General features: G+C 41.1%; 1 protein-coding gene across 1 annotated transcript in view; it reads right to left on the bottom strand.

Moving 5' to 3' along the window:
• The window catches only part of ptprn2 (protein tyrosine phosphatase receptor type N2), a gene marked incomplete at both ends in the record, with an annotated part of 120,837 nt that overhangs the window by 88,515 nt on the left and 19,825 nt on the right, over window positions 1–12,497 (bottom strand). The window contains 2 exons of the mRNA XM_079234007.1: window positions 5,409–5,522; window positions 12,090–12,140. Coding sequence (XP_079090133.1) covers window positions 5,409–5,522; window positions 12,090–12,140 — 165 coding nt within the window. The remainder of the gene's footprint in view (window positions 1–5,408; window positions 5,523–12,089; window positions 12,141–12,497) is intronic.

Below are 12,497 nucleotides of genomic sequence, written 5' to 3'. Positions count from 1 at the left end.
AGTAAGCCGTGACTACGCATTCAAACTCATGCACACATGTATGGACACATGTATGCACACAGATATGTGCACACACACACACACACACACACACACACACACACACACACACACACACACACACACACACACACACACCACAGCCAGTCAACAAGCCCAGGGAGAATGTCACACTGCGGCCTGACGCCTTGCCAACATCTCTGCTAATTGCCAACACATAGTTGGGATGCAGAACTCCTGGGCAGGGGCAAAGCGCACTGGTGCCAGGACCAGATGGAGCTACCCAAGCAAAAAAAGATACCCAAAACATGGCTCCATTCCCAATGAGCCAAGAGGCACAGCATTCCATCGGCAAAGAGCATAGAAATACCACAGAGATAATGCTTGTGTTTAAGGAGCCAAGATGTCCACTGATGATACTTCATTTCAATGCAGACGCATTTTTTAATGAGAAAGAAGTCATTATGTTGCGTGGATCGCTCACATTCCTAGCTGCCACATGCCTAACTTTTTACCACACTCATCTTAAGAAACAACGCTGCTCTTAATGATGTGTACTTGTTTAATAGCAATACACATATTCGGCCTGGGTTTAAAGAATACAACAAAAAATGAAAGTATCAACAAAGCTGAATGTCTTCATTAGCCTGGTTTCTCACCCATAGACTCTGGGTATTCTCATAGATATTCATAAGCACCAGATGAGGATCTGAGCAATGCAGAGCAGCTACAGATGCCTCCAGTCATTCCTGGCAGCGCTGAATGGAGCACAAAGCAGCGTATGTTGTTGCTGTTCTGGAACGCAGCTGAGCCATCCATCCATACAACAATGACAGTTAACTACCCATGGCTTAACCGATGTGGTGTATACTTGTTATATATCAGTGCGGTGATGATCATTTATGCTATCATCAGTGGGGATGGGGAAATCAGCCCTGGCTTTAGCCCTAAAGGATCCATATGGTACCTGCGGTTAACTGCAGCTGGTTAAATGGGTTCACGGGGAATGTGCGATGGCGCCACAACAGGATGAAGCTGGCCTCATTGACTGTGACACCTCTATCCCCCTCCTGTCTCCTGGGGGATGCACTCATTTCCATACATACCATGTTGTTGTGTGTCTGTGATGGGCACACTTGATGGGGAAAAGGTATTCTGGTGCAAATTACTGAATCAAAGTGAGCCATTTTGTAGAAGAAAAAGTCAGGAAGAAAAGTGGTGGAGCCTTTACAGTTGGATTTCTCTCAATCAAACAGCTCAGCTGATTATCCTGGCACCGAGGAGCTAAATGTCATGCAAATTCATCTGTTAGTCCAGAGAAAGAGCAAGTGATGCCGGGTTTTTGCCTGTTAAGGATAGTATGCCGTCTCAGGCAAATGCCTCCGTTAATTAACGCCTTGCCAATAGCGCAACAGCTTTCAAGCAAGCAATATATTTCTGTTGGCCTCCTGTCTGTTTTCTGAGAAAGAGAGAGAGAGAGAGAGAGAGAGAGAGAGAGAGAGAGAGAGAGAGAGAGAGAGAGAGAGAGAGATCCTAAATATTCAAAGCCTATTAGATGGAATCCTGTCGACACGTCTTGTAGTTTCATCTGCTGTTTTTTGAAATGCAGATTTTCCCCTTTCCTTTACTTCTGTCCACCAACTGATATTAAAGGAATTAATGGAAAAGAGCGTGAATAATTTGGCAGCGAGTTCCACCTAATTAGTCAAAAGGAAATGTGTCAATCCAAATGTGAAAACCAACAGGTCAGAAAACGTGAATACTTTGTGTACAGTATCATTACATATACTTAAAAAATAGAAAGTAGAGTATTGATGTTATTTTCTTTAACACATACTTATTTGTACTTTATTAGCTTTGTGGTCTTATTCCATCAACTTGTTCCATCTCTTCACTGAAGCTATATGATGAGGAACATAACTTATACACATTTCCTCAAAATCCAGGCTAATATATATTTTGTATCTTAAAAATTAAGTTCTGTGGATTTGAACGAAGCGTGAAAAAGAGTAATTTTATATTTGCCATTACTGCAAAACAGTAGGTGAACATCTACGAGGACATAAACGATTATTTGCCTGTGAAAGAAATCATTTTGCCCGGAGTAAAAATCTGAAGCAGGTTTCTTTGAAATGATCCCGCCACCTTCACAGACACGGACTCGCACTGAACGGTTCAATAAAAGCACTCTTGTTTTCCTCATAACAACTCAAGTTTTCAACATGGCATGTTAGCGTGTGATGTGTCTGCCGGGATTTTTTTCTTTTCTTTTTTATCTCTCCAGTACCATCGAGCAAGGTTGTCAAGGAACAGACAGAGCAAAATACGAGGACGAACAACAATACGTTTTGTCGATTGTCTGTCAAAAAAGACATTTTGGTGCAGGAAGAAAGTAACACTGGAGTGACATAATGTCAGTTTATGGTCACTGATTGTCCCTGACTGATGCCTCCTGTCAATGGAGCTATAATGCAAATGTCACAGTGCATCATCTTACTTCACTTGTCAGTACTACGAGAACATCCGCCGCTCCGCACAGGGTCAGGAGGTCAATCGACTGCAGGTTAGTGTAGTCTAACGTGGTGCATCATGAACACCAGGGTTACATTCTGACGTGATTATTTCTGATGTTGAGAGTATGGTGGTGATAAACACTGACCAGGAACTACAAAATATGACATGAACTAGTTTATGAAAATGTAGAAATAAATTGTAAATAATGCTAAAGCTGGGTTACGACCGTCTGTAGCTACGAGGCTAATCAAACGAAATGCAAATACGTTTTTCCTGGGACGGCACGACCATCCATGACCCGCTATACTCTGCCTCTGATTGGTTTACCGTGACATTCTTACCCCAACCAATCTCACTCCTCTTGCCTAAACCTAATCAATCCAACCAACAAAGGCAGCAACTACTAGCCAATGAGAGGCAGAGCGGGACATGTCGTCCTAGAAAAAAAAAATAACACATTTGCAGCCGGGGGTGCGGGATGACTACAGATTGATGCTCTTACTATAAACCCTCGCCAATATGTGGCGAAATCCAGAGCTAGACGGACCGGCCCCGTCTAGATACGGTTGCTATGCTTTGATTGGGCATTAGTTGTTCAGAGGCAGTGTTTTCAATTAAATGCTCCATCATTTTGTATTGTACATCAAATTAGTGCTTTACTGAATTAGCTCCTGTGTGTCGTCACATAATCCTAGTCTGCACACACACACATTTAGCAGAGCCATAATGAGTCCACAGCAATATGACAGCAGCCCGGCTATGAAATGTGTCGACGCGCTGCACACGGTGAATACTAAAGCTGCGTGGCTTTAGGTGCTGTGTAATATAAAAGTAATTTGCAGTTGGGTGACAGGGGCTTGCATTCAAAAGGTATTGTGATGAAAATGGAATACCAGACATTGGGGACACAGCCAGACAACCCAAGCCCTTTTGTATAAGGGTCAATTTCTATTGATCTGAATGATGTTGGTGTTGTGCAGTGAACAGAGATTGTGCGATTTCTACCTGCATCTCTGATGAAAGATAAAGAGGATTGTAAATCGATTCCATTGATGTTCCTCAACATTTTTTCTCCCCTTCATCTCTTCAATTTAGGTTAAAGTACAATGTTCTCGGTTACCCTGTCCGGGCGTAAAAAAATAAAAATGGTGCACCCCACGTCTTAAAGATGACACTTCAATAGCCGTTGAACTGATAAGAATAACGTACCGCCGAGTATTAACAGTGCATTGTGGATTCATCTAAAGATAATGTGTGTGTGTGTGTGTGTGTGTGTGTGTGTGTGTGTGTGTGTGTGTGTGTGTGTGTGTGTGTGTGTGTGTGTGTGTGGATGTGACTCTACAAGACAGAGAAGGGGGAAATGATTCAAAGTCATGATGTCATGTCTGCGGCGTCTGTAAATGGGCGTCTACAAACACAAGGTCAGAGTCATGAAGAAAAGCATCTAAATCATTTCAACACCTCTTGAAACGGCGCAGGGAGAAATTACACACCGGATCTCTTCTCATCCTCCCCACTCTCATTTGTTTATTTCTAAGCAGTAATTAGAATAAATGTGTGGTCTCGCCTTGCCTAATATTCATCACTTATTTTTTCCCCCTCTTTTTTTTTTTCTTTTTCTCCAGCCAACTGCTTACTCTTAATGATTTTCAACAGTGGTTCACGGTTGTTAAAAGATATTAAGCTCAGAATGGCCTGCAAAGCCAATTATCTTTAGAGGGCTGATGCTTATGGTCACGGTCTGTGTTAAAGGTGTCTACTGCCCCCTGGTGGTTGACAACTGTAATTACAGGCCGTCTAAAAAATATCACCAAAAAACACACACACAATTTTCTAATAATTGAACAGTGGTCTGTAGTTTCTTACACATGCATGAAACAAAATCCTGAAGAATCACGTAATCAGCACGAATCAAAAAGAAAATAGAGACAGGTCTTTTAGTTAGGATTTAGTTACTTGAGTTTAATTAGTTGATTTTCCTTAGAAGAACTGCTACATTTAATCCTGAGTAATGGTCTATCAATCATATATTTATTATCAAACTCTTAACTCTATGTGTCTCTAAGCTTCACATATGATTTGTACCATTCTTACTTATTTCTTTTCAGGAAACTTTGTAGGAAATTATCAATAGATTATCGGCCCAAGTAACCATGTGAGGCAAACATCCGACACATTCAAGCTATTTTTAGGCTTTTTTATGGGCAGAAAATACCTTTCCAAGAGTTGTCAGAAACAAACAAGCCAAATTCATTTATTGTAGCAGAATGGATCCATAACAGCAGACTGCCTGGAGGCTCCAGTCCTTTCTAGCTGTTGTGTGTCTACAAGAGTCAAGACGTGAATACAAAATCAGCGACACCAACGTGACAGAACTGAGGAGATGCATGACTCCAGCATGGCTCCAAGGTTGGGAAACTTTAACCCTTAAATTCCTGCTGCATTCATAATGAGCTATTTAGTTACTTCTGTTATGGAGACATCTTATTGCAAATGCACCATGTGCCCCCGAAGACATAACCTGTTCTAACAAACACATTAGCTGCTGCCACTGATTGAGTAGGAGAGACTGCCTAACATGATTACACTGCACACCTCACAGTTACTCATGCACAAAATTAGCAAAAAATGTCCCACCAGCATACAAGCCAATTAGATTGCCTGCAGGAGTTAGAGGGGATGATGGCGAAACAATGGCCCGTTATGAGTCAAATGACCTGTTCGAGCTCAATTGTGTCGCACTGTGCCAGCCAAGGAGACAGCTTGGCTTATTTGGCTTGTGTAACACAATGGCAGTGGACAAGCATTTGCTGTAAGCCCTGTACATGACTGATAAAGGCTGCTGAACAGCGGGAGGGGGGGGGGGGGGACACTCGGACAAAGACAGCATTTACCTCTGTGAGCCAGCTTCTGGAGGAGGATCCTGAGGCGCTGCAGAGCAGAGGAAGAAATGTCGTATGTGTACAGGTCTGCAGCGGCCAACTCCTGGCACCTTCCGAACACTCCGTCTACAGGAAAAGAAGATGGGGGAAACTGTGAAAACTGTGAAAACCGTTTAATGAGGGCTCTGTTTTGGATGGCTGAAAGTGAGAAGCACACATGGGAAAGATGTAAGCCCATCTGCCCAGTTGAAATGTTGTAATGGTGTGTGGCACCTGCATTGTGTCCGTACCTATAACGTCCAGGTTTCGGGGGGGGGGGGGAGTTAATAGCTGACATTTTTCCTCTGACAGCACAGCGATAAGCAGCCGTTCGAGGCAGGAAGGACTTTATCAGGGACCCTGGTGATCTCGCTATCAGCAGGCCTCCCGCCTCACTCAATACAGGTTGCTAGGCAACCCACGAAGCATAGTCCCTATCATCCCCATAATTCAATGGCATGGTCTAGACCTCAGAAGGATGCTGAGGATCAGGGGGGTCAGAAAGCAGCAGGCAGGCGTAACGCCTGGAATATAAATGACCCCCGTTCCCGTCTTCTCTCAGGTGAAAGTCCACCTCAGATGATCTCTGGAAAAGAATCCTGCAGTGTGTGTGTGTGTGTGTGTGTGTGTGTGTGTGTGTGTGTGTGTGTGTGCAATCATGCAACGTGTGTGAGCATGTGTGAGCATGCCACTGTGATTAGATGGGATCTAATGATGTGAATCAACACTTTGTCATGCACCAATGCATCTTATTAATTAGGCCCAAGATGTCGGACAGTGACAGCAAACATCAACGGTATACGATTGATGCCCGGTGACACGTCGGGGAGCGTAGAAGAATACACGAACACTGATGTCCTTTACATGCTGCAAATATCCTGTCTCCTCCTCAAATGCCACTTACTCACGGTACATGATCAATCATATATTTTAATCATCTTTTAATGATTTAGCATTTTGACACAAAGAGCGAGACGTCGAGCTTCACCTTTCCATCAAGAGCAAAAAAAAAGAAAGATATTCTTTAATAACTGCTCTTTTTTATTTCATCTATTTAAACTTCAGCGAGCGACAGTTTTCCCCTTCGACTAAAAATAATTACGTTCCGTGTAAAAGTCAGCGACTGATGATTGCAAAGATAATAACGTGATGTTAGGCTCTAAATTGAATTCTTATTCTATACGAGAAGCGGGTGTTTTCCTGACTCCCCCACTTCGCCAGGGACCCGTTAAATGACAGCTCTGTACAGGAAGGAGCCTGTGGGAGGTGTTGAATTAGCATAGACAACACAGCATAACACTCAGGAGTTATTTTTAGGGGCTCAAACAGCGCAGAGGAAAACATCCCACCTACATATGCACAGATCGTCACAGACATCTGAATCACACAACGTCAACTGTCTCCTTGCTCTTTGCCAACAGACCTTCTTCTCCAATGATGTCATCGCTGCTGTCATGGTTAATATAAGAAACATAAGGTGTTGTCATTTTATCATATAAAGTGTTCTCAAACGCGTCTGGTTTGATTTATTTTTCCCAGTCAAACACTAACAACACATATTATGTAAGAAATGAGGGAAAGCTAGTGACATAACAAGTCACGGGAAACGGTAAAGTATTTGATGCTCTGCTTCCCAAATTGGTTTCCATGGCAATGACTAGTGTTAAACACCCGACACACATGGCTTCGCTGCGTTAAAACTAGAAGTCAGAGAGGTATTTTATAACAAAGAAATCCTTGTTTGACAAACTTTATATTGATTGATTTATCGAAGTGACGCTGAACCATTGGGAGCCACATGCATGGTGACTCACAGAGCACCGATCTGTCACTTTCTAGTGGGAATTCACAATACTGAGATTATCAAGCAACAATGGTTCATTGTAGTTCACAGTTTGCAAGAAACTGATTTTCTGACAGCTAAAAAACAACATTTTAATTTCAGGGTCGGAGGAGCGCAGCATGTGTCTGGTGCATGAAGACTTGTTGAAATCTGAAAATAACAGAAATGCAGGGCAATCAAATATCAGGGAGTTTTCCCTTAAATATGTCAGCAGATAACAGACAGCATTAGCCAACACATCCAAAGCTATTTGTGAATGAAGCTAAATCTATTAAGCAGAGCAGAACAAAGTGATTCTCTAATGATCATCTGTCAGGTTACGGGTAACATTAAGCTGACAATGGATCAAGTTGTGCCTCGTCACTGTGACAAACAAAATGCAACTGCAGTACAAATGAACCCAGATCAATCTAATCTATAATGCATGAAACAATCAACAAAAGCGTTCAATCAACGTACAATCCAATACATCAGTGACACTCTCAGTAAAGGCGAGCTACGTCTGGATAAGCGCCCGTGTTGACAGGAATAAAGACGACGACTTTCAACCAAAAAGAAGGCAAAGAGCTGCAAATCCAGACACCTTCTCTCCTCCCACTGTGACAGACAGTGCAACACCCGGCTGCTGCTAAAGCTATTTAAACTGTGAAGGCTAATGCTCTGGGATAACAGGAGTGAACACTAAAGCTGACAGTCAGCAAAGCATTTCTAAAAGACTGTACGTTGGAAGGAGGAGAAGACAGACCCGGGAGACAAATTAAGACGTATTGGAACAGGTGTATTAGCCGTGCAACTCAAGCCATGAAAATGAATAGGGCCGAATCAATGCACCGAGACCGGCCAGATGTAGACTGCTTATAAAGAAAGGAACAGGAACTGAAATGCTTACAGATTATTCAGGTCTTTTTTTATGTGCCCATTGTGGCATTGAAATGATAATTGCATTTATTCATGCACTGCAATCTACATGTAAATACAGGAATTAATAAAGATAAAACAGACATTAAAACAGACTAAATTAGCTCTATTGTAACATTGTATTGTAATCTTTACTTCTAGCATTATACAGTAGGAGCTTGTGTCTTTTGTTGAACCTTTTGTACAAACTCATTTCAGTTTCTTCCCTTAGCACCTCAAGATTATTTTGGAATTTGTATCAACTGCGTTGCCGCTCTTTCTCCGCCCGTGAAGATTGTATGGGATTATAGATTTTTTAGTGGTTACTTTAAAGTGTTTATGCCGCAGTTGAACCTATTGCAAACTTCAATCAATAGAAGTATCACTTTAACCGTTTAATCTAAAATACAGCGCAGACGTTTCAGACATCATTGGCCCAAGTGGAGGAAAGATAACCACCAATCGATGACACGCTGTTGGTTAAGTGTTTAATAGGAGGCGACCGGTGCCCACAGGGAAACTTGTACCACTTATCCGCTGTACTTTAGCTTAGTTTATCATACCAACAAGCCACAGACTCTGGAGAGTTGCATCAAACTAAAATGAATTTCCGGTCTCAGGGTAATCACATATCCTTTTAGAGGAAGCCCTGAGAAAGTATTTCTCTAAAGATGGAAATAAAGATTTGAAGAGGTTGTCTCCGACATGAGACACGACAGCTGAAGATCTGATAATATATGTAGAATGGTAATTGACCTACTTAATCAATGACACAATAAATTCTCCAGTATAGAACATATTGAAGGAGCTTTTTCTCCTCATCTATTATAGCTGCTACATATACCCTTTAAAAAGTATTTCCATTTTTTTTCCATCAGTATTTTGTAGTAGATTTATAAAAAAAACATGTATATATATATAAAACAGAAAGAAAAGATAAAAGTTAAAACATTCAAAGTCGGGTCTTTATTACAAGCCTCTATTACATTACGACATTTACTTTACTGCAATCTTTTGCAACTGTTTACTTGGTTTATAATGCATACTTTAAAGTAGGTCTAACAAGCTCTACCCTGCAATACACAAACAATGTCTCCTAAGAAGGGCAGTTGGTTGCAGCAGCCATGATTTGGGCGTGTCCTTTGGAAGGGGATGAATACTTATGCAAAGATTTGCTTCGTATTCAACATTTATTTAGATCAAATTGCTGACATTCACTTCAACAACTTTTCTGTTGCTCTGTGTCAAAAAAAGAAAAGCCACATTAAATGTACTCGTGGTTGTAAAAATAATATATGAAAATAGGAAAACTTCCACCGGGGGTGACTACTTGTTATATGTGTGCATAACCAGCTGAGCAGACAAAAAATAAATAAAGACTTTGGTCCCTTTAATCACCTCAGCTCAACTGTGCAATATAAATACATTTGTATTCTGTTTGTATATATAACATTGTTATTGTGCATTCTTTACTGTTTTACTGTTTATTTACATTATGATTTTTTTTATTTTACTATGTCTCTTGTGTGCATTTTACGCTGCAAATGCCCCCACTGCGGGACTAATAAAGGAATATCTAATCTAATTTAATCTATACTATAAATGACAACCACATATAAACTGGTGCTGATTGACACCACAGGGAGCAACGCTCCCCTCAACCATTTTGCATGGCAACAGCACGGGTGAGGAAGAGCACGACTGGCCTCGCCCAAAATAAACCAGGTTACTCCTTCAGGGACCAGGGGAAGAGTTGAAGTGGCAGACCTAGTTACTCCCACTCATCCTCTGTCTGTGCGGCGGCTGCTGCTGCTCATCAGGAGTCCGACGGAGAGTGACGGAGCGCAAATTGGATGTATGTAGAGGGTTATGAAGCAACTAAATAATATCTCATTACTTTCATATTACGTACAACATTAATCTTTCTTGCCTGTATATATTTGCCTTTATCGAGCATAGCGCCTGTAATTATGTTTCAGCGCGAGAGGGGTAGCGTGAGGACATGCACACTATATAACAATAAAATATAGACGACGAGAAGATGAAAAGATGTGGGGATAATAAATGACCATCCAGGTCATAGCTGTGTGGGATATTCTAAGGTAATATGGATCTTCCACACCCACCACGACCCTACTCTGTGCCTCTGGGGGATTTATGTCGCGGTATCAGCAATTTCCGTCTAATAGGCTACACAGCGCTCTCCTCTGTACCGATGCAGTCTGTGTAATTAAAGTCAGTCTTTTATATTTCTCTCCTGCGCTCCCTCCTCCTTCCCCGTTTCCTCTTAAACTGGGTTAATATGGAAATAAGGGTAGAGATCTCCAAATTTGCTTCTCGAACATGCTGCAATTCCCCAAACCCTTGACTTACCCCTCACAATTAGATCTCATCCCCGCCAACAGATATCTTTGAAGCCCATCTTTAAACAATAGTTAGATAAGAATATTGATACCACTTTGATGTCTGTCACATGTAGCTGCAGCCAGCAGGCGGATATTTTAACTTTGCATAAAGACTGGAAACAGCATGGCTTTGTAACAACATCCTCCAACCACCACTTACAGTTAACAAGTACGTCTTGTTTGATTGATTTTTTTGAAAAGCCATCAGGACAGAGCCCGGCTAGCTGTTCCCCTGTCTGTGAATAATGACTATGTTTTGATTTTCATGCTCTTTAAAAAAAATAATTTTGGATCAATTCATATCATTATTTGTGTGCATTATCTCTGCAAAGCACTTTGGTGAACATTTAATAATCAATTCATCTAGAATCAGCAACTATTTTTACATAAAGATATAATAGTAAATTGAATATCTTTGGCTTTTGGGTCTGTTGATTGGACAAAGCAAGTCATTTGTGGATATCACATAAAGCTCTGGGATATTATAATTGTCATTTTTCACAATTTTTTAACTTCTTATAGACAAAATCATTGACTGATTACGAGAGTCAATAATGAAAATGAATGTCAGTTAAAGCACTGATACATTGACTACTGTATGATATTTAAAACATCGAAATGTATATCTGCACTGTAAATACAGAAGAGGTTAGTATTAAACAAAGCAGCATGAAACACAGACACTAAACATAATAATCTCAGGCCATTTTCATCCTCCTCTCTTATTTATATATTCATATTCAAACTGGTTCTTGTCCTGTTTTTCTTTGCTGGCTTCGTCTTGTTTGTGAAATGGACTGCAAGATGAATCTGCAGAAAGTAAATGAAGTAAGCAAACAAAACAAACAACTTGAAAGCGCAGGCCTTCAATCATTAAAGACAAACACGCCGTGGGATGGATGTAGACCTCCAGTGTGCTCGTAAGAACAATATGGCGTTGAAACCTTCAACTGGGGAGAATACATTAACCTTTCTCTTGTGAAGATGATCCTCGATATCGACGTTCTATAAATCCCCTTCAAAATGGAAGCCCCCCCGACCCCGCTGTGTGTGATTGTGCTGATTGGCACACACTGTGAAAAAGCCCTCGACATTTCCTCTCCCATTCATCAGGTGACACGTTGCCATGGAAACCACATCCATCCATCCTCCATGACAAGACGTTTTTTATAGATGAGGTCGTGACAATTTGCGGTTTTGGGTAAACCGAGATGCACGAAAGGGGGAAACATCCTACTGGTATCGATACTCTGTAGTTAGTGAGATGAATTAAATGATTCATAGTTTCTTCCTGTTGCAGCCGGGCTCCCAGATGTTTGAAAGTTTTTCTTAAACCTGACTCATATGTCTAAACTGAGCTGAAACAAAATGCTGTGAGCACGATCTTTCTCTCTGCAAAGCCCTGAATGATTAAAAATAGCTGGGACGGCTCGAGTGCTGCGCTGGGTCGATGATATAATGAGGTGTGGTGGGCGTACGGCCGTGCATGACGCTCTGGGTCGGACTTACCATTGACGCAGAACTCATACGGGGAACAAAGCTCGTCTTCTAAAAGGCAACCTGGAGGGGAGAGAGGGTGAAACACAAGACATATTAATAGACGATACAAAATGCCCTTAAAGTTGATCATTTAAGTCATTTCACAAACAGACATTACATAAATTAACTTGTTTGAGCTTCTCAAAGAAATAAGTTGCTGCTTTTCTCTTCTTTATACCGTGTAGATTGAATATGTTGAGCTTGTCTACTATTGGTTGGAAAAAACAAGCATTTTGAATTGTCTTCACCATTTAAGGATGTTTGATGGTCTAAAGTAGTCAGTATTAGTCAGGTAAACATGAATATTAGTTAGGTAAACATTATTATTAGTGTAGTATTAGTCATAAACATGATTATTAGTGTAGTATTAGTCATAAA

This window comes from Taurulus bubalis (assembly GCF_910589615.1).
Source record: "Taurulus bubalis genome assembly, chromosome: 18".
Taxonomy (NCBI): Eukaryota; Metazoa; Chordata; class Actinopteri; order Perciformes; family Cottidae; genus Taurulus; species Taurulus bubalis.
The sequence above is the reverse complement of the archived record's forward strand: the minus strand, read 5'-3'. Positions and strand labels throughout refer to the sequence as shown.